The sequence below is a fragment of the Vanacampus margaritifer genome, chromosome 20, assembly GCF_051991255.1.
Source record: "Vanacampus margaritifer isolate UIUO_Vmar chromosome 20, RoL_Vmar_1.0, whole genome shotgun sequence".
In the NCBI taxonomy this organism is placed as follows: Eukaryota; Metazoa; Chordata; class Actinopteri; order Syngnathiformes; family Syngnathidae; genus Vanacampus; species Vanacampus margaritifer.
Window position 1 is genome coordinate 7,423,649 of NC_135451.1, and position 24,070 is coordinate 7,447,718.

General features: G+C 38.1%; 1 protein-coding gene across 10 annotated transcripts in view; it reads right to left on the bottom strand.

Moving 5' to 3' along the window:
* ntng1a (netrin g1a) overlaps positions 1-24,070 on the bottom strand; it is a 106,796-nt gene that overhangs the window by 14,687 nt on the left and 68,039 nt on the right. For 3 of the 10 annotated variants that reach the window (XM_077554400.1, XM_077554393.1, XM_077554397.1), the window contains exons 4-7: positions 18,370-18,542; positions 6,307-6,333; positions 991-1,035; positions 18-77 (exon numbers count right to left, since the gene is read on the bottom strand). In XM_077554400.1, the coding sequence (XP_077410526.1) occupies positions 18-77; positions 991-1,035; positions 6,307-6,333; positions 18,370-18,542 (305 nt within the window). The remainder of the gene's footprint in view (positions 1-17; positions 78-990; positions 1,036-6,306; positions 6,334-18,369; positions 18,543-24,070) is intronic. The other 7 variants (XM_077554392.1, XM_077554391.1, XM_077554396.1 and 4 more) reach the window with 3 other exon arrangements.

The window sequence follows — 24,070 nt, forward strand, 5'->3', positions numbered from 1 at the left end:
TATGGGGCAATTCCTACCTCTTTTGCGGTTTGCAACGTGGACTGAAGGGGCAGTGGACAATGCAACTTGTGGAGCTACTAGAAACAAATTTAAAAAAAAAAAGAAACAAAGAAAAACAACATGATAATGCAATCAAACATAAGCATGTAATGTCAGATAATTAAGAACATGGAGCATTGAGTTTGATCATGAACAGAAAAGCAGGCCGTAAAAGATGAATGATGGCTCTGGAAAACGAGGAGTGGCGCAGTTGGCTGCATGTGGCAGCATCTGTTACTAACGCCAGAGATGCCGAAGGTTTAAAGTCTTATTATTTTATGCTTCATTTCATTAACAAGTGTTTTGTATGATTCAAAGGATTGCGCGTCCACAAACTAGCCTCTGACAAACCGCTCCTCCACATCACTGGAGGCCAGCCAACAATGTTCCACTCGAAATGTGTGTGCGAAGCGTGGCTAAGGAAACAGACTGCCATTGAACGCATCAATCTCCCAATTGTGCTTCAGTCACAGAACAAAAAAAGCCGGTAAAGGAAATATGCATCAAACTGCGTGACATAAGCCTTTGACACTTTTGCTGCAGCCCTCGGAGGGCGCAGAGTTGTTTGCGAGACGGCTGCGCATCATATCCGCATGATGGATTTAAGCCCGGCATCAATATGCACAAAACCACTTCCGCTTTTCTTCCCGATGCGCTCCGATGGGACAAAGAATTCAAGGAAGCTCTGAATAGAAGCAGTGGAAATGCGCACGATGCGTGTCCAAGGGTAGTCAAAAGATAGCGTGCAGACTCAAATCACATTATAACAACGGGCGTCTCATCAAAAGGCAAATCTTCAGTGAAGAGTCAACATGTGTTATCGTGAACATCTTTGGGAAATAAATACTCAGCTTTTAAAAAGGGGTCACCTAGCTAGAAAGTGGCTTAGTTGTTACAGTAAATAAATCTGTGTGAAAGCAAAAACATGATTGCGTAATCTGAGATGCCTACCTTCTTTTCGGTTAGCGACACCTAGGGACGACGCGTTCGGCCGAACTGCGTGCAATTGAGAGAAACCATCAGTTATTCATGTGCACTTGTGTGATGCACTTAACAGATAGTCTACAGGGGGAACTATGTGGTAGTGAACACACACAACTGGAGACACGCACAAGTCCGGCATGAGTCAAACCAGTCAAAATTGGGAAACGGCAGATGTAATGTGGCACAGGTTGACATGGGCGAAGAAGCACCCATTAGAGGACACCGGGGACACGTTGCATGTAGTTAGCGTGACTTGTGCTCTGTATGTTTATGATGATGGCGATGATGATTGACAAACGGAAAATATATGAAAAAAAAACAAAAACAAAAAAACATCCTCTCTGAAAGCTCACATTTGAGTCATGGCTTATGCAAGCGACTTAACTATTAATGGCAACCCAAGACGTTAGGGGGCATTTTGTTTAATTCATCACATTGACTATGTGATCAATATCTAATTACAGTGTATTTCTGGTGGAGGAATAACAATGAATAAATAATGGCAGGTGTTGGGATTTGGAATGACGGACTGCTGTGGGAAGCATAACCTCAGCGTACATACACGTCGGTATTTCCGTGTCGGGGAAATACTCATGTGCCAAGCAACACGGACGGATACATTCCCTTATCATGCCCCTCCATCTTTTCTCTTCATCATTCTTTATCCTTTGATTCTATAAATCATGCAATTTTCTGTGGTTAACTACGAAAGTGTGGAACTGGCCAATATGGAGTAGAAAATTTTGACTGGCAAATGTATTTATGTTGGAACGTTCTTGCAAATATGTTTTAACGTATTTAAATACCTTCAACCAATTTGCAACTACGTTTGAACATACTTGCAAATATGTTCAAAGCGATTTATTTAAATATGATTAAACATATTTTCAAGTATGTATATAAATAGTATAAACGTATTCGTAAATACGTATAAACTTATTTGTAAATACGTAAGTACATTCAAACGTACAGTACTTGTGGTCTAAATGTCTAATACTTGATAGATTTCCATTGGGCATTTTTTTCCCATAATGCCGTGGCATTACGGGAAAAAATGGAAATCATGCACGGCAGACATAGTAATAAATCATAAAAATTAGGAATACCCACTTAATTTTTGAACATATTGGTATAATGTAGACTAAATGCTTAAAAAAAAAAAAGGAGGGGGGAATAAAAAAAATGGTTTGGTAATTATGCACTGTAGACATAATAAACTAAATAATAAATATTAAATAAAATAAAAATATAAATAAACAATGTTTACTTATTTTTTTAATGTACTAGTATAATGTAGGCTAAATGCTAAAATAAAGTAACTTTTTTTTTTTTTACTTGCGCCATGGCAATACGGGAAATATGCAAAAAAAAATTACCATTTAGCCAATGCATGTTAGTATATTTGTAATAATAAAATGAATAAATGTAAACATTCAAACGTATTTAAATACGTACAAACCAATTCGCAAATGCATGTACGTTCAAATGTATTTGCCAGTCAAATATGTTTGGCAGTTCCACACTTAGTTAACACAAAGCTAATGAATATAAAAAAGGTGTCAACAGAGGCTTCTTGAACAAAAGAACATTTTTCAAGCTGTTGCGTTTCAACTTGCTTTCCCCCTGAACTGAATAATACATCAGCTCGGTTGCTCGGAAGACCGTGACAATCACTTTTAATCCCCCAACGTTTGCATTTATTGATTTAAGAGAGACAAAAGACTCTCATCCAATCTCATCTTTTTTTTTGCCCCCTCACCCAAATCCCTCCCAAAAAAATGATTCATGATTGATCTTGCATTTGGAATCAGGCGTTGATTGTGAATTTACCCCTGGTGGCTTCAAACCAAAAAATGACAGATTTTTATGATGGATTATAAAACAAAGGGCCCATATAATGCCCAAAGTTGCATTTCAAAGTCTTGCATCCATTTATTTCATTTTAGAGTTTTTGCTATCAAAATTGCTTAGTTTATTTATATTCATAGATGATTGGACCTGCTCAGAAGGGCCGTGAGAGGGTTTCAATCAATGTCATACCAATAATAATAAAATGCTATTAGTATGGCCAGGTTTGCTTTAATATATTGCAGTTTAGTCACATTTGATCACCCTGAAATATATGAAAGGAAAAGGAAATAATCAAACATGATAAATTAAATTGCAAATAATAATAATAATAATAATAATAATGCAAGACACCCCTTCATTCCACATTTCTGTCTATTTAACATCCTCAAGGACGGCTGAACTTCTCTCATCCTCTTTAGTCGTTTACTATTCAAACGTGTGTTGTTTGCACAGCCTCATCCTCATCCACGCATATCGTCGGAGTCGTTTTGTGCCGCTACTGTGAAAAGGCTGCAGTGTGAGTGTCTGGCATGCACACTCCATGTTAAGTAAGCTCTTGAGGACGGGTTTCGTGCATGGTGGGGCCGGCATTTGGATGCATGGCATTGAGAGGACTAGTGTTCTGCGGCATATGTGTTTAGTTTGTGAGAAGAGCATGCATCCCATAACCCCCCCCCCCCCCCCCTCCCCACACACATGCACAGATTTTGAGCTCAAGTCATGCCATGCACGGCACAGAGGGGAAGCGAAATGACGAGTGAAGGTGATAAAGAAGGCAAGCAGCAGAAAATTGGTTGGTCTCATTTGCCTCGTGTCCATTTCTGACTACTATGCTGACCACTTTTCTCTTAAGCCTGATTAAAAACCACCTGAGGACAATCTGTTTACACGCGGGGGCTCACGTAACACGCTTGTAGGACGATTGCCCAATGCGGCAGCGTGATAACAAGACACACGAGAGTCCTTGAAAAAAAAACTCGTTCAGATAAGTTTTACAGTTTTTTTTTTTCAAATCGCAAAAAAATTGTTAGTTATTATTTATGATATTGGACATAATTGTTGGTGAACAATGTGTTGCCACGGCAACAGCGTTTAGAAAACCTCACTCAGATACGCTTTACAGTTTTTTTTTAATCACAAAAAAAGTAGTTAATAATGCTTTTCATTTCATTATTATTTCCCAAAAATATCACACAGTTTGTGTTTCAACATCAAAGTCATCTTCCAAGCAACTATGAAGTAAATCTGGTTTTAAAACGTTTTTCCTTTAGCCAGTAGGTGGCGCTACCACTGCGATAAAAAATAAGTTAGACTCATGAGAGTCTTTGAATGAAGCCTCACTCAGAAATTCTTGACATTTTTTTTTATAAAAAGTTAATGTATGCTTATTTGTATTTGTTCTAGTGGTACATTTGTTAAATTATATACCGTACTTATTCAAATGTCTTGATTACTAAATGGAATCTATTTTATTCCTATGACACTAATAAGAGGAAAACATTTAATGGCTGTGTTGACTGCATGCTTTGAATATTTCTATTTTGTGCCATGAAATTCTCTTTTGATTGCTGAAATGCTGACATATTTGATTAAATTACAATTGGATGTTTTTTGACCACCGAATGGATGATCGGGTCCATTTCTTCGCAAGTGGATGCTAAATTTGAATCTGACGTTTTGGTCAACAGTATCGTAGTAGTCGGTAATATTCTCTAAGAATTGCAATAAAAGGCTGGCACAGGCTTTGAATGCACTCTGACTTTGTCTTCAATGCAGTCCTACTGTTGCTGCATCACTCAGCCGTCCAGACAGCATCAACATGAGACCACACACCTTGTTTCTCTCTCTTCTTTTTCTAAGGTCACAGCTTGATGGTGATAATATCAGTGCACGGTGCCATATAGCTTATATTAAAATAACCTTAGGCAACCTCAAGCTTTTAGAAAGGTCTCTGCACTTAAATAAAGTTGGCATGCTATTGAGACGGTAAAGAAATATGTTGAGCTGTTCTCATGAGGTGGAATACGCAAATGGAAAGCAACACACTCTAATTCACCGGTGCCAAACTCAAGCCCCGGGGGCCAAATATGGCCTGCCACATTCTTTGATGTGGTCCGTGAATGCAAATCATGTGTGTCAACTTCCGTGATCCTTGCTAAAATTTGCACCAAAATTTCAAATTGTCACATTAATAAATTATAATGTTGAGATTTTGCATGATTTTTTTGGTTAACCTTTTTTCAGTAACTTCATAACATATATCAACATAATAGGTGAATGAATGCATTTTGAGGTATTGTCATGATATTATAGTAAATATGTATCAATCTGGCATGGCCTTCATTGCAAATTATTTTTGCTCACGATACCGTGCTTGAGTCTTGAATAAGTCCTCTGAAATCTTGAATGTAGCAAGCTTGAATTTAGAGTCTTGTTCATTTAGCAACTAAAATGTTGCTTAATGAGTTAAATATTACCTTTTTTTCCTAAAAGTGATTTATTAATTACAAACAGAGGTGACAAATCCAGGTCCAGAAAGTAAAAACCTGCCACAGAGTTTGGCTTTAGCCCCTGATGCTAGCTAGGTAGCTAGCTATCTCCCTAGCAGGTAAACAAGCGCCATGGGAGCTAGCTATGGAGCTAGCTAGCTAGCAACTGGGGCTATAGCCAAACTGTGGCAGGGTTTTTACTTTCTGAACCTGGATTTGCCACCTCTGATTACAAAGCCTCGATTTTTTTTTGATTTTTTATGAAGTCCCACCAATACAATTTAAAGCCCACATTCCACTTAAGTCAGAGTTAAGTGATGCAGAATTAAGAACAATACCCTAACTTATATTCATGATTTAGGGTGTTCAATGTGTTAATTAGATGTTAGAGGTTAATTAGTTAATTCTTTAAAAATAAATTCTTATCCCTAACTATTACCCTAAGTGGTTGGTAACGATAGACAAATACAATGTTCTCATAGCTGAAATGTGCAAAATATCCGCCATGTTTTCTGGTGTCATTATTGTTTTAGTGTAGTACATTTACAGGTATTACCAGGTATTGGTATCAGACCGATTCCTATCTTTAATTCAAAGTATTGGTCCTTCTTCAGGCCATTTTATGATTAGGAACTAGAAATTAGAATAATAGAAAACTGCCATTAATTGTATGCAATCTTGTGGAAAAATGCTATATTAACATATGTAGGAAATTATCAATCAAAAGTGCTAGTGGTATCGGTACTTGGTATTGATGATGAAAAAAAAAGAAGTGGTATTGAACATCCCTAATATTAACAACCCATTTTTAACCCTAAAGAGCAGCATCTTATCAGAAATGAACACTTGGCACCAATTTCCGAGACGTGTGGTGAGGGGTGGCACGATAGGCAAAGCGAAAGCATCCAGGATTGTGATAGTTTCTTTATGGCGGATTACTTACTAACTGGACCAATGTTATTAGGGATACCTGCAAGACAGGAAGAGGAGAAAGTTAAATTAAGACAAATTAAGACATTCATTCATATACAATCCACTCTTACTGTTTGTATTCATGAATCCCCTTGATCGGATCTCACCACTTTCTTCACGCAACATCCCAACCGCATGAGCGTCATTGAAAAACTAATTCCAGTGGACACAATAGGGTCAGAAACAATACGAGCCTTTATCTTATAAAGTTAAAAAGACGTTTGAAGATGCTTCTGAGCTCGCCTGCTTTGTTAAAAATACTCTTTGTCAAAGGAACGCCAGACAGAATTCTCATGCACACCAAACGCCGACAAAACATATCAAATGTCACCGCAGATAGAAAAGTTTGCCTGTGAAGCCAACGAGAACACGTCTCATCCTGCAGCCTGCCTGTCCGCCGTCCCTCCCCGTGCCAGACGGCAACTGAGCATATAATGTGGTGTGTCTCATTCAACAAGATCCCTCTCACCTCAGGGTGTCCACTGCTTGTGCTTCTGTGGAATTGAGATGTCTCCGTTTTCTAGAAGTCATATTTACAACACAGCAATGGACGGTTTTGAATTAGGTACGGGAGAAAGTTCAAATTTCAAATCTTCCGCATATCCCTGGTGAAGAACTGTGATCGAAGGTCACGGCAAGCGTGTGCACGTGTTGGTTGTGACACTCCAACTTGCTGTCATTCAATCACTGTCTCTGATCATTGGCAGCCAGGCGTACTGTAAATTAACAGCTGCGAACTGTAGGAAGCGATGCCGACGCACGGCGACGGAGCATAATGGATGTCGGACCTCCGGGGGGGTGGGTGGGCAGATGCCATCGAGGAGACAGGAAGGACAACGGTTACGACGAGCTGAATCATAATCACCTTTATTGTGCTTAAGAGTGCGTTTTTTTGTGGGACGGTATTAGCTTAGAGGGTCAAAATAAATGCTGATAAAGAACAGTGAAAATGAAAATAATGTGATGCTAGCCTGAGATTGCAAAGATGTTGGGATTGACTCTACTTTTGGAAAACAAAGGATCCAACTGGGATATTAGTATTCAAGTTAGTTTTATGGAAATAAGTATTGGATGAATACAAAACTGTCTCTGTTATATGCATTGTTACTTCACTTTTTGTTCCAATATTGCAAAATAGTTAAAGGTTCTACAATTATAATGGAACCAGTTTGACCCTTATATGATTATGAGGTATTATTTATTATATTTTATATATTTTATTTAGTCTAGTCATTTTCATTTTGCTATGGGAGGTATTAGTCCGTCTTATTTTCTCTAGTCAAATTTATTCTGAAGTTGCTATACAGTTACGATGGGAGGTGTTAGTCAGTATAATTTTGTCTAGACATTTCAGTCTTATTTTGTCCAGACATTTCAGTCTTATTTTGTCCATTCAATTTTATTCTGAAGTTGCTATACAGTTGCTATGGTTGGTGTTAGTCTGATTTACGTCTAGTCATTTTGTTTGTAGTTGCTATACAGTTACTATGGGAGGTGTTTGTCTGATTTTGTCCAGTAATTTTTTTGTAGTTGCCATTAAGTTGCTATTAGTCTCATTTTGTCTAATTATTTTTATTTTGTAGTTGCTATACATATGCTATGTCTACTATTTGCTGATGATGTGTTAGCCACTCTTTTAGTTTGTCGAGTCTTATGAAAATATTCATTTTGACTGTTGTCAGCTGCTATGCCAGGGGTGGCCAAGTTGGGTCCTCGAGAGCCACTATCCAGCCTGTTTTCCATGTCTTCCTCCTTCAGCGCAGCTGATTCTAATGATCAGCTCATCAGCAAGCTTTGCAGAAGCCTGACAACGATCCTGATCATGAATCAGGTGTGTTAGTAGAGAGAAACATGGAAAACAGGCTGGATAGTGGCTCTCGAGGACCGAACTTGGCCACCGCTGTGCTATGCTATTAGTCACTCTTAGTTTGTCTAGGCACTCTTATTTTGTCATATAGGCTTTTATTCTGTCATACAGAATTGTGCCTTACCCTGGGTAGAGTTTCTGAGAAACGCTTTGGTCAGTATTTCCAGGTTGCTTAGTCGAGGTTTTCTGTCAGCACGTTGAGGTTAGTTTTCTTCCATGTGTTCTTCCAGGGTTGCTTGCTGTGGTTACTTTGTAGTTTTGAGTTCTGCATCCAGCCCGTTCAATGTCTTTAGTCAAGGTTTGTCCGTCAATTTTTTTTTTTCTCAAGATCTTCTCTCTGTTGTCACTTTGCATTTTTGTATATAAAGATTCAACTTGCCAACGTGTATTGTCTGCGTTTGGGTCCTAAATCCGTACCTCACGTGACCGTAAAGAGTCTACGGGACACTTAAAATAAGAACAAGGACACGCTACATACTTCTCAATTGTGACAAAGTCGTGCTTACCACTCGTCCACCATCTTGCCCTACTTGTCTATTTGGTTGTGATTACACCAAAGAGATTGTTGTGTTGTTGTAAAAAATAATAATAAATGATAATAATCACTGTGGTTCCAAATATGTACAAACAATAATATACTCAAAAATGGATATACACTACTGTAAATATAAATCCAGAAGAAGTGACAGAGACAGGCTCTTGTTAGCGAGCATCACAAAACTCCAAGTTCACAGCTTGAGCAGGAATAGTCGAAAAAAGCAATCACATGGTTTATAGAGCAAAAATATCTTCTGCCAACGCTAAACGACTGCTCTTCGCCTTCAGCGAGGAAATATGAGAGTGCCACAACACTCAAGGAGCTGTTGATTAGAATGCTGTGATAAAGGCACAATGTACTCAGTGGTGCTCTAATATGCAATAATTCCTCTAATTGTGGCCTCCACTCTAATAGACACAATGAACCAATTAATCGCAGAGTGGGTTGTGCACTTGAATAAATAAACAGCTCAACTCAAAAGGTCCATTACGTACAAATATAAAACCTATATTCAATCTATATTACTTCAATTCTTTGTATTATGTGTAAAAATTTATTGAATAATATTGACTATTATCATATGTATATTGTATATAATTATTTTAATATATAAAAATACTTTTTTCAATTTTTTTATGTGTCTAGATCTGAAATAAACAAATAAATGTAAATTTGGCAAAATTATGAAAATTCTATTTAACACACTTCTTTCCTTCCTTTGGAGCACAAATGACCCGTCAGCATAATTATTCACTCCTTTTAAAAAAAATAATAATAATAATTATTCACTCCTTATGAACAACCTGTGGGGGTCGAACAGACTTCCAAGATCCAGTGTCGCGGCCGTTCCATAATTTTTCAATCACTGTCATTTTCTATCCCGTCCACGTGACCCGGCCCTATTATTACGAGGGCATAACGGCAATCTAATTTTATCCTATCACACAGGAAGAGCATTAGCGGCTCATGTTGACGGTGTGCTTCATTGATTTTTACGAGCTGTGTAGAGATCACGGTTGCAAGTCACTGAACATGATCTGTGAAGGGCGTGCGATTCACTGAAAATGATCTATGACCATGTGGGGTCAGTAGCCCATGCGCCATCCCACGCACGCACACACACACACGCACGAGTTAGGCTGAGTCATGTGCGGTAGCGTCGAGTGATTTTACAATAAATCTCTCTTTACAGAGATCTGTGCTTGGAGAAATTAATGCCTCACAGGCTCTGCACATTTATTCAGTCATCCATCTGAGATCACCACTGTGACCTTAATAATAAATTATATGAAGCCCTTAATAAACATGTTCTCTGATGAAGCTACAGGGATCACAACTTTATATATATGTATATATATATATATATATATATATATATATATATATATAGAGCACACTCAAATGTTTAATTGTAGTTAATCACATAACTTCAATAATTAACTCACATTTTATATTTGTTCTAAATGTACAATAAAAAAAGTTTTTCATACTCTTAACATAAAAGTGGAAAAAAAATGTTAACCTAATATAAATATGGTTCTGAAATTATTAGTGCTTCCTTTTTTATTACGATCATAGTTCTAAGAAGTGTACAAATATTTTTAATCATATTGAGCTTGGTTGCTATACAACATGGACAAAATATAATCACGCATGCTTTATTTCTAATCCACCACTGTTCAAAGGAAATAGTGAGTAAAATAATATTACCGATGACTCTTAAAAGGTTCCAGTCGAAAGTGGATGTAATTCAAGGTGTTATTGTGGAGAAGTGATATTAGAGGACTATTTGCATAATAGTTGTTTGTGCTCACTGACAATGAGATTTATTTTACAGCGACATTAGAAGATCCTGTGGGATTTACTCCTACAGCTAAAATATGTACTGAAACATGCTTGCACTGTGCAGGAGAGATTCATCAAAAATATTCAGTGCGTTAATGAGTGTGAGGCATTACACTGTACGGCATGTGCAGCATCTGCACCCATGAAAATAGGTGAGTCACATTTTTATGATCAGCACCTCTCGGTTGGACTTAAATAAAGCCGCAGCATCTTGTAGAGCTTAATCCTGGCTGTTATTTTGACATTTTAAACACATTCAAATAATGTTACATCATCTATGAGAGGAGAATGAACTATAATTAGATTTGCTTATGTCAAGTAATTTCAAGTAATGTAATTACATCGAGTACTCTCTTTAAACATCTTCTACAGGCAAAAGTAGAAATGGATGTCATCTGTCACGCATTGTTATGATGATGATATACTTTATGTTGGACTGTGCCATTTGCCAACATTACTGCAGAATCTATAGGTCAAAATTATTTATGATAGCAAAGCTTGAAAAAATAATTAGGAATAGGCCAGTACTGATACCATTATCAGGTAATCCTTCAAGGCATTGGTGATGGCGGCCGATACTACTAGAAGTTAGAAATTAGAATTGAAAGCTTTAATGAAAAATGCTATATTGGGATACATAGGTCTTTCTCTAAATTGATCTGTTATTAGTCTTTTTTGAGGGAAATGTATGTATCAAAAGTACTAGTGGTATCGGTACTTGGTATCAGTATCGATGATTACTTAAGTGTTGAGTACTCGTATTGGTATCGGTCTGAAAAAAGTGGTGTAAGATATTCCTAAAAATGTTATTTGTTAAAAAAAATAATAATAATGAGATAATAAATAATAAATGTATAATAATAAATAATAAAATAAAAATAAAATAAATAAAAATAATAAAAATATTCAAATAAAAAATATGGGGTTTCAACTATATTTCTTTTTAAACAAAGTGGCATTTCTGACATTCTGTCTGCTATTTTGTGTGCCCATTGTAGTGATAGATTCACAATTTGGACATTAAAAGTCACAAATACTGTATGGAAGAAACATCTTTTGAATTGTTACCACAGCTGCGACCAATATGCATGAAAAGGTTGATTTTAAATTATTCCAAAATTATGCCATCTACTTGCCTTCAACAGCACCTTCGGTCCGACAGTTAAATGAACTGCCATGGTTGATTGTCAAACTGATACTTCTCCTTCATTCTCCACAGAGGAGGGAATTCCACAAGAATGTGTGAGGCTAAGGGACAGAGGGTTATGTTAGGTGGGTGATTGCTTGTGTGCGCGTGTGTGTCACGTTTTAACAGCTCTCAACTATCGAGGGAGAAGCTAACGGTGACATTTTGATGGCTGACGACACTCCTTCTTTCTTCTATATGAAATCCTGTTCTTCCTCTCTGTTCCCTCTACTACACTCCTTTGTAAGAGGACTGTATTGCACCCATGTAAAAAAAAATCATAAATTATTGATCACTGTAATTGATTTTTTCACCCACTTTTGATTTGTGTCTTAAGAACTGCCAAATGATCACTGGGTTGTTACTTGTAATTGCTTTTATCATGTCAAAGGTACAATTACATGTTCATTTCATTTGGAAGAGTTAGGCTTAATTGAAATTAAAGCTCATTTTAATTATAACCGGCCAGTCTCGGGCGTACCTGTCTCTCGCTAGAAGTCAGCTGGGATAGGCTCCAGCATACCCGTGGCCTTAATGCGGATAAGCGGTATAGAAACTGGCTGTATGGATCTTACGGCACAAGCCATGGTCCGTAGAGAGATTCCACAGCATCAGAGGGATCTCATTATTCAAAGTTATAAGACAGGAGAAGGGTACAAAAGAATTTCCTCGGCATTAAACACAAGGTGTGTCAGGAAAGTTCCAGGACTGATGTCATAAAAGATACATTTCAAACACAAAAATATATATTCCACAAACATCTACAAGGACAGCCTGTGGTGTCTGCTTCGTTCGTGGGCTTCACCATGGCAACAGGCCTGCTCACAATGCCCTGAGCATCTGACAGTTCCTAGCCGAGATCATCATGCTGTGTGATTTTTTTTCCTCTTTCCTCAGATGAAGCTGGTCACCAAGGGGACATGTTTTGAACACATGAACTACCTCAAGATGCCTGCAACGACGGAGCTGCAAAGTATTCCAGAAGAATCCTTTGAGGAGTGCATGCGAGCGAGAAGGCTAGGGAAGTGTTTTAGACTCTATTGGGATTACTTTTGAAGAGAAAGCTTGTAGTTTGGATTTGAAATGTATCTTTTGTGACACCAGTCCACCTGGAATTTACCCTGGAATACAGTGAACGCATTAAACATGATGAGAAAATATAGCACAACTGTGATATTAACAACAACTGGGCGTCCCTCCAGAATTAATGAACACATGAGAAGGAAATTGGTCAAGAAGGCTGCCAGGAAGCAAAACAGATAGCTATTTAGTACGTGACAACAATTTCCTGTGTATTTTTGGGCTAGGAAATCGAAGATCACAAAGAAAAAGAAACAAATGAGAACTCCATTTTGATCAAAATTTCCTTATACTCATTTATTCGAAGAGGTATCGAAGTGTAGCCTACACCGGCGCAATGTGACAGCATGGGGACCCGCAGGAATATTTTCCTTTTTAGTTTATAAAAACTTATTTTTACATTAAGAATCCCATTTGAACAAGGGTGTGTAGTCTTTTAATGTACACTGCATGCAGATTTTGCCTGAATTAAAAGATTTAAAAAACATGTTTCATTTAGGGGTGTCAAAATGAGTGTGTTAATTTTGAGTTAATTGAAAGTTTTTTAAATGCCACAAATTTTTTCAACACGTGATTAATTACCGTAACCTTGCCAGCAAGATGGATTCTCGTGGTAATTGTGAGTTCACAAACTTCGGAGAATACATCTTGTACCACTCCCGCTGATACGTTTGCAGCCGACCATTTTTAGGTCGGGCCAATCAAGCGGTGTTTAGGCATGACAAAACCAACAAGCCCCGATGGCGGGGGGAAACAAACAAACCGATGAATGGATGCTGCAATTAATGATGTTCTCGCAGATTTACTCACAGTTTCCTTGTTGAATTTGAACAGCGAGAGGCGTTTCGTGCATTTTTATTTGGTAAAGATGTCTGTGCTCCCCCACCCCCAAGACGAGACGAAAGACGTGATTTTCATCCGTTGCCTTGATTGGTCAAAACAAATGTGTAAAGATGGTGCATAATCAGCTCGAAGTATTGTACAGCAAGTCCCGCCTTTCCCGATTGGGTCTGCCGAGTGAAGTAACAGATTGATAATGTGATGAACTCCCTCGAGTGAATCACAATTATCAATCTGGCTGGCGAGGTTCAAATTATCGCCCCTTACTTGGAAATCCTGTACTGGGGGAATTCCAGTCGCAACGCAGTAGACAGGTCCACGCCAAAATTTAGCAGTAATACATTTAACAATAATGCATATATTTATGGAAACTGGGGTCAAGTTGTATTTTACAATTTAAAAAATGTGCAGAATTTCACAAGTTACTTCATGTTAAAGATTCGATAGCTCTTAATATAAAAAGAAAAAAATGCACTGAGCTGTCACCAACATCTTACAAATGCAATTATGCCATCTAGTGGCAGAAAAATGACCTCAACACAAATCAATGCTCGCTTTTTACAGTACATTACATCTTTTTAATTTTAACAAAATTTTAAGATTTTTTTATGAAATTAATTTGATTGATGATTAAAAGATGCAACCTTATTTCTTATGTTTAACATTTTTTCCCACTATTATGTTAAGATTATGAAACAAATATTTTATTGTACATTTTATTGTACATTTAGAACAGATATAAAATTTGTGATTAATAATGAGTTAACTACTGAAGTCATGCGATTAATTACGATTAAAATTTTAAATCGCCTGCCTGACACCCCAAGTTTAATCAAATCCAGGGAAAACACAATGTGGGTCTGTGGAGTGGTTATGGTATCAATGGCTGTGCAACACCATTTTTTCTTTTTTTTTTTAATAATGTGCTGTCAATCCGGGCTCTAGGAAGGGTTATTTCACTCGCCCTTCTCAAGTCTCATAACAGAGATCCCTTGGGAGGGAGAATAAGTCATTAGTCGGTGGCCAGGAGCCTTCGAGCACCGGTGATGAATGCAGAAATCACAGCAGATGCAAGAGGGTGAAGGAGCAGGATAAAAACCTGAGCTTCAAATGCATACCAGCACGCTCAAGCATATAAATGCAGCTCATAGTTTATTCTGATATATGAACGGCAACGGGCAATGTGTATGTGCGATACTGTACTTCATCCCTCAACTGATTAATGAATTAAGTGGCAGTTAGTCTGTTGGTCATAGTGGCTGATAAGACGAATGAATACTTCATGTCATTAGCATTTTATTTAAGTGTTGCTGAACTACATCGGATGGGCAAAAACATTGAGTCACAACATAAGTATATACAAAAAGTTTAAAATTCTAATGTCAATAGGGAACGTTCTAGTAGTTTTATGTCATTATAGTAAGTAAAAAAAAAAAAACAGTATAAGCAACATTGCAGGACATGTTGCCATTTATTTGTACAGACTTCACGTTAAGTATGCTGATCTTGCTTGGGTTTCATGTGTACAAGCAAAAAAGAATTTAGTCATGTGCAGTCAAGTCACAAATAATATTTCACTGAACTTGTTCTATTTGCACATGATGTGAGTCCACCAACATAGGACATCAGATGTGAAGGCGGTGACCTACTTTCCTTTGCTTAAGAGTAGGAGTAAAGATGTGGTTATATGCTGGAGATATCTCATTCATCAACTGCAATATATTCTACAATGCCTTCAGGCATGTTTCACAGATACTTGCTTTATTTTTAAAGGGGAAGTCCCTTTTTCAATTTTGCAGAAATTAGCATTAGAATCCAGCTAAGTTTCATCATTATTCACAAATCTGTTTAAAACCCTCGGCAAAAGAGCATTTTTGCAACATGGCCCTGGTTGATCTCTTATACTCCTCTGCTGTCACCTGCTGGCCGTTTTTGTAATAACTACCATTCTTATAGGTAGATAGGAAGAGAAATGGAGTAGGAGTTACCGTGAAGGAGGAGTTTGATAGGAATGTCCTGGAGGTAAAAAGAGTTTCAGATAGAGTGTTGAGCCTGAAACTAGGAATCGAAGGTGTGATGATCAATGTTCTTAGGGGGTATGCGCCACAGGTAGGATGTGAGCTGCAGGAGAAGGAGAACTTTTGGTTGGACTTTGATGAAATGATGCAGAGCATCCCTAGAAGTGAGAGAGTTCTCATTGGTGCAGACTTCAATGAACACGTTGGTGCAGGAAACAGAGGTGATGAGGAGGTGATGGGCAAGTTTGGTATCCAGGAGAGGAACGCAGAAGGACAGATGGTGGTTGACTTTGCAAAAAGAATGGAAATGGCTGTCGTGAATACTTTCTTCCAGAAGAGGCAGGAACATATGGTGACCGACAAGAGTGGAGGTAGGAGTACACAGGTAGACTACATCTTGTGTAGACGGTGTAATCTGCAGGAGATCAGCGACTGCAAAGTAGTCGTAGGTGGGAGTGTAGCCAGACAGCATAGGATGTTAGTGTGTAGGATGACTCTGGTGGTGAGGAAGACAAAGACGGCAAAGGCAGAGCAGAGGAGGAAATGTTGGAAGCTGAAAAAGGAAGCGTGTTGTATGACTTTCAGGAAGGAGTTGAGACGGGCTTGGGGTAATAAAGGATAGGGATGGAAGTGTGTTGACAGATGGCAGTAGTGTGATGGGAAGATGGAAAGAGTACTTTGAAGAGTTGATGAATGAGGAAAATGAGAGAGAACGAAGCGTAGAAGAGGTGACTGTTGTGGACCAGGAAGGAGCAAAGATTAGTAAGGATGAAGTAAGAAGGGCATTGAAGAGGATGAAGAGTGGAAAGGCACTCGGTCCTGATGATATACCTGTGGAAGTATGGAAGTGACTAGGAGAGGTAGCAGTAGAATTTTTGACTGGGTTGTTCAACAAGATCTTAGATAGTGAGAAGATACCTGAGGAATGGAGGAGAAGTGTGCTGGTGCCCATTTTTAAGAACAAGGGAGACGTGCAGAGTTGTGGCAACTACAGAGCAATAAAGCTGCAGAGGTGAACATTTGTGAGCAGCAGTATGGTTTCATGCCAAAACCAAAAAAAGAGTACCACAGATGCAATATTTGCTTTGAGGATGTTGATAGAGAAGTACAGAGAAGGTCAGAAGGAGCTGCATTGTGTCTTTGTAGATCTGGAGAAAGCTTATGACAGGGTGCCCAGAGAGGAACTGTAGTTTTGTATGAGGAAGTCTGGAGTAGCAGAGAAGTATGTTCAAGTGGTGCAGGAGATGTATGAGGACTGTAAGGCCGTGGTGAGGTGTGCTGTAGGTGTGACGGAGTAGTTCAAAGTGGAGGTGGGACTACATCAGGGATCAGCTCTGAGCCCCTTCTTGTTCGCTATGGTAATGGACAAGACGACAGATGAGGTTAGACAGGAATCTCCATGGATTATGATGTTTGCAGATGACATTTAGGGCCAACAGTCCAGAGCAATGGAGAGTGTGGAAGTGAAGAAGCGTGTGCAGGCAGGCTGGAACGGGTAGAGAAAAGTGTCAGGTGTGATGTGTGATAGAAGAGTTTCAGATAAAATGAAAGGAAAGGTTTATAAAACTGCGGTGAGACCAGCAATATGCTTTGGTCTGGAGACAGTGCCACTGAGGAAAAGACAACAGGCAGGGTTGGAGGCGGCAGAGATGAAGATACTGAGGTTCTCTTTGGGAGTGACCAGGATGGATACAATCAGGAATGAGTACATCAGAGGGACAGCATATGTTAGGCATTGGAGATAAAGTCAGAAAGGCCAGACTGAGATAGTTTGGACATGTCCAGAGGAGAGATAGTGAGTATATTGGCAGAAGGATGCCGAGTTTCCAAATGCCAGGCAGGGGGTCTAGAGGAAGACCAAAGAGGAGGTTTATGGATGTAGTTAAAGAGGACATGAAGGTAGTTGGTGTGAGAGCAGAGGATGCAGAGGACAGGGTTAGACGGAGGCAACTGATTTGCTGTGGCAACCCCTGAAGGGAAAAGCCGAAAGGAAAAGAAGAAGGAGCTTCATGCGTTCTCTTCAGTTCAGAGGCTGCATTAAAATACATTTTTGGGACCATGGTAATATTTAAAATAGAATGTACTTATACGTTCTTGGGAGCAAATGAGTTCATCACAATGTTATGTTTAGACTAGTGAGGTCACATTTAACATACTGTCAAGAAATGTTTAATGTTGACTTCCCCTTTAAGTTATTTCTAAGCCTTTTTATTACATTGAAAAGTTACACTATTTCATTATAGTGTATTGATTGTGTTAACAAAATATATATATATATTTTTTTTTTAGCTTGAGCACCTGCCTCCCAAAAAGTTTGTGCATGTACCTGTAGTCTGCCATTTAGACACATTTCTCTCAAGACGACAAAAAAAATATAAAAATAGCCTTAACGAAGTTGCCTTTTGTCTCTTTGAAACCCTGTTAATTGCCTTGTGTTGCCTTGAAGCAGTCAGACAAGTCACTGTCTTACTTTTCAAATTGTTATCGTCAGAAGTCAAAGATGGTGATGTGGGATGCTGCTAATTGGGTATCAACTCTTTCCAGCTGTCTGTACTGAAGTCTTCACTTTCATTGTGTCTTTTTTTTTCCTGCCAAACACCTGTCACGTGACCTGTCACTATTACTAATCAACGGTGCGTGTAATGAGCGTGTGTACTCACATATATTTGCGGTGCCTTTCGGGATCGGCAGGTAGGAGCCGGCGCTCCACGCTCGGCCTTGGTAGTTCCTCTTACAGCGGCCGCAATCGGGCCCGGTGGTGTTGTGTTCACACTCGCAGCTAAGCTTCTCTTTGTCAAACACACAGCTGTTGGCGTGAAGGTTGCACTTGCACCTGTCAAAGAGGGGACAGGGGTGGAGTTGAAAATGACAAACGCGTCAACGTGGGTAAAATTTCCACTTCGGGGTTTTATATAGTTGGACAAGCCAGGTGGAGGCCTGCGTGTCCTTAGTTGAAGGCGACATAAAGCAGATAAAACAGTCTCCTCTCAGACTTCAAGAGGGATTCAAAGGAGGAAGGTGAGTCGGGAAAAAAGACAAACCTGGCTTCTTTATATCCCTTTTCCCGTCTGTTCTCGCTAAGGTTTAATTGTCCCGCAGGAGGATGCATAGCTGTTGCAAGGTCACAGCCGATAGTTGAGGGATTTGGAACGAGAGGACAAAAGGCTGAGGAACACAAGCCCGGTGAAACAGTGGAACAGACATGGGGAGAATAAAAGGCAAGGAGCTCGTAATTCTGAAAAGTAATGAATAGCTCAAAGTTAGCCAGAGGGCAGCATGGAGCCACATCTACACTCTCCGTCAGGGATTAATATGAGATGAGCTCTCAGAAGCATATTTTCAGTATGGACTCCCTTAAGGTGCACTAAATCCTCACTCACACTACATTCATTCAACAATGGACTCGACAAATTCATTTTCGACTGTCCCTAGAAGAGCATTGAGGGGATGTCATTACTTTCTTTAATTAACGATCCACATCATTCGCCTTGTGATGTACTCACAGAAACATATAAACGGCTCTAAGTTGGAACATATTTTAAGAAGAAATTTGCAATTTTCTGTTAAGGCACCTAAAGTCACGGTAACTTGGCAGCCTTGGCCCTTTAAGTTCAATTCTTGATTTTGAAGTCCTCTTATTTTCTTACAGTTGAATGCAAATGTGGAGTAAATATTTTTGACTAGCAAATTTGCATATGTTTAAACTTATTTAAATAAGTTTGAAGGTATTTGCAAGTACGTTCAAATATATTTGCAAGTATTAACATTTTTGACAACAAAAATACATTTGAAGGTTTTTCCAAAATGCTTTAAACATATTTACAAGTACGATCGAACGTATTTGCAAGTACGTGTAAATATTTTTGACTGGCAAATACGTTTAAAGGTATTTGCAAATACATTCAAACGTGCTGTAAATGCATTCAAACATATTTACGAGTACGATCTAACATATTTTCAAGTAAGTTCGAACATATTTGCAAGTACGTGTAAAGATTTTTGACTGGCAAAAGTGTTTAAAGGTATTCGCAAATACGTTCAAACGTGCTGTAAATACGTCCAAACATATTTACAAGTACAATCAAACATATTTGCAAATAAGTTTGAACATATTTACAAGTAAATGTAAAGATTTTTGATTGGCAAATATGTTTAAAAGTATTTGCAAATACGTTCAAACGTACTTGTGAATATGTTCAAATATATTTCCAAGTATGGTCGAACATATTTGCATGTGTAAACATTTTTGACCGGAAGCAAATTCGTTCAAACCGACTTGCAAATACGTTTGAACATATTTGCAAGTATGAGTACACATTTTTAACTTTTAAACACAAATACATTTAAACATATTTGAAAAATACTTTTGTTTGCAAATACATTTGAATATATTTGCCAAATCAAAAATGTTCACTCCTCATTGGCAGTTCAGTGCTTCTGTAGTATCAGTTTCCTATTTGCAAATACTTTCCATTTCAGTTTCAAGGTGGCTCTAAATTGTTGTGCAACCAAAAAGTATTTGATGAGTGGATATAATCGAAAATAACACATAGATGTTACAAGACTGCATACAAACTTTAGGTTCACTTTCATTTCCATGTTTATGTGTGATTATTATTATTATTGCAACACTAGCTAAATTCAAACTTTCTGTGTTGCAGTCCTCAAAAATGAAATCGGAAGTCAGAAGTAGACATTAAGGTGGAATATAAAATATGCAAAAGCTTAGCAGAAGGATGGTTCGTTTTCCAAGATAATCCATTGTTGCTAAGTTTACTATGACTCACCATCTAAAGGCAATGTTGGCTGCAACTTCACATGACTTCCACCAAGCATGACTCACTGTAGATTAGCAACTGTGCTTGTTTTTGTTTATTTTAGGTGAAAAATCCTCAGGCGGGCTGTACGGCAACATCCGAGCCCTCGTTTGAAAGTGCCCTTTCATTCAGCGTTTGAGGTGAATGGCATATCTCTACTTGTTCCTCAGGCTGCCAGATGGAGACGTTCACGAAAGGTGTTGAAAGGCCAGATGACACAGATAGCCCCACAGTGGCCACAGACGTCATTGTGAAAACCTCCAGTGACAACAAGCTCACCCTTATTTACCAAAGCTTAGCCTCAAGCCAGAATACACATGACAGTTGGAGGAAAAGCTAAGTCTTAAACCACTCACTTCTTGATATTCACTGTCTCCTACTTACCCTGAATTAGCAGGCTGTCTTTTTTTAGTAGGATTAGCTAGTTTCAGGTCAATGAAATACACAAACAGTATTTGGAGCAAAAAGTAGATATGTCATTATAAAACACATTTGGGTCTGTTTAAGTTCTGATGTTATGATTTCAATCAAAATGTACACATTCACACCACGGCAAGGACTAGATGAGCAGTAATGTTATTTATGCTTTTTGATAAAAAAAATAAAAAAATTATTTTTTAGCTTGGTAGAGAAAAAAAACAAGTGAACCTTTTAGTCATAGCCCAGTATGTGTTTGAGTGTGTTTGTGGAGTCCCTACTGGTTAAACCTTTAGCTTATTTCAACATCACATACATTTTAATCAGAGCGAAAAGATGATATCTCCATCGGCATAATGACAGAGCCTGCCAGTTGGGCCCGCAGGGTGTCAAAGACACGCCGTGCTGCCAATCGAAATTGGCCTCCGAATGTACAGATATCCACTAAGGTGGCGTCACTGAAACGGATTCACATTACTCATGCATTTCATCTTATTTTCTGAATGTATGAAGACTTTCAACATTATAATAGTATTTCACTCGCCTTTCCATGAAAATAAATTACAGATACATTTACTTTTATTACCTATTACCAAAACAAAATAGACAAGATGTATAAATGAAAATGTCACATTTCCAAAAAGTCAACCATGGGGTGTAAATTTTGCATATTAAAATAATTGGCAATACAACAGAAGAGGAACTGCATGCATCGCTGGCTTCGTGTCAAACAGTATGTACGTACTTATCACTCGCCATTATCATCAATTACTGCACGTATTAACTGATGCAGAATCTGTGTCATAATGCATATAGGAATCAATAATTTTTCCCACCTCTAATAAAAACCTTAATTGCAGAATCAATTCATATGTTCATTATCTTAAAGTCACCACTCACCATATTGTTAGCGTAATAGCAAAATTGTCCAAATCAACCTCTTGTCACACCATCAATAAAGTCATGCAGGCCATGTTAATCTGCAATGGTTGAATTGGAAAACCTAAACTCTGCTTGTTTTTTGGTTCCCCTCTAACCCCGCCGAAAAGTTGTCTTAAAAATGATTTAGTTAATTATGCTATTTAAGCTAGAGATATAAAAGCTAACTTAAACTTCAATACTATTTTTTCTGTCATTTTTGTAGCATGTAAATGTGAAATAAGGATGTAGTTGGAGTCTATTTCTAACCAACATTAGACTACCTACACTTAAGGTCTTCTTGTTTATTTTCTCCCAGAAACAGTTGGCATAAAAACGACTGAGGTGATTGTGCTATTAAGCTAACAATACAAAAGCTAGCTTCAATTTAAATACAATTTTCAGTCATTTTTGTAGCATGTACATGTTAAATCAGAATACAGTTGGAGTCTATTTCTGACCAACATTTTACAGCCTACACATTTTGTCTTCTTGTTGACTTTTTTTTCCAGAAACACTTAGCTTAAAAATTATTTAGCTAACATGCTATTAAGCTAACAAAATGAAAGCTAACTTAAACTTCAATATGATTTTCAGTCATTTTTTGTAGCATGTAAATGTGAAATCAGAATACAGTTGGAGTCCATTTCTGAGCAACATTGGACCACCTACACTTTTTGTCTTCTTGTTTATTGACTTTTGTTGTTGTTGAAATAGTTAGTTTAAAAAATATTTAGGTAACATGCTATTAAGCTAATGATATGAAAGCTAACTTCAATACCATTTTCAGTCATTTTTGTAGCACGTAAATGTGAAATCAGAATACAGTTGGAGTCAACATTTTACAGCCTACACATTTTGTCTTCTTGTTGACTTTTTTTTCTAGCAACACTTAGCTTAAAAATGATTTAGCTAACATGCTATTAAGCTAACAAAATGAAAGCTAACTTAAACTTTAATATGATTTTCAGTCATTTTTTGTAGCATGTAAATGTGAAATCAGAATACAGTTGGAGTCTATTTCTGACCAACATTTTAAAGCCTACACATTTTGTCTTCTTGTTGACTTTTTTTTTCTAGAAACACTTAGCTTAAAAATGATTTAGCTAACATACTATTAAGCTAACAAAATGAAAGCTAACTTAAACTTCAATATGATTTTCAGTCATTTTTTGTAGCACGTAAATATGAAATCAGGGTGTAGTTTGAGTCTTCTCCTAACCAACATGGTACAACCTACAGTTTGTGTCCCACATGGGTAATTACTGGATTCTAGTAGACCACTTCCAGCGTCAAGGTACCATTTAAGTCACAATACATTCCCCCTAAAAGTACAATGATGTACTTTTTTCCCCAGAGTGAATAAGCAGCAACACACAAGGTGGTCTGAGGTACAAGATGATATCTGGTTGAATGACCTTGAGGTGTGTGCACACGTGATTTGTCAACAGTGGAAGAGATAATTGCGTCGCGCCAAAGGAAACATACAGAACACTATTTTTGTCTCAGCTGATCTCCCCGAACACACAAACACTTCTTCGATACACAACCCTCTTCCCCCTGTGACGCATAGCTCACAGCTGCTTTCTATGTCCTGCTCCACATGTTATCTGGTAATTGCCTTCACCACCGCTTACTACCAGGCTGCAGTGTATTGTGGGAAGCACCATTTCCCCCTGGGATGGACCTAAGTCCTCAAACTTGCCGTAATGATACCCTTCTTCCCCCAACCTTTCGCAAGTATTCAATTGGGGGAAAAAAATGAAGGTGTGGGGAGGAAACCTGCAGAATTCCCCGTAGTTGTTCATCTTCACTCTCCATTTTTATTTACCGCCATGAGGAAACACAAGTAAACATGAAACAACTGACAGGTGCTGTGATATTATGTACAGGTAGTAAACATGAAATAATACAGACTGTTTACACAGGCTTTTAGACAGCACCTCTCGGGCATTTTTCATTAAGAGAATAAACATTCTGCACTAGAGAGACGTCTATGAAAATGTATTAGAGTGCTAGGAAATATGAAATCAGGCAGCACTGGGTACCTTCGCCGACTTGAGTCTAAATTCTAAATCTGCCTGACTTAACCCTGGAGAACCCAAGAACCCTTTTCTTCTTTGGAAAATTATGAATTATACATTAAATGACTGCTATAAATTCACTGAACACCAAAATACTGTATATGTTTTTTGAATGTTGTTTTCAA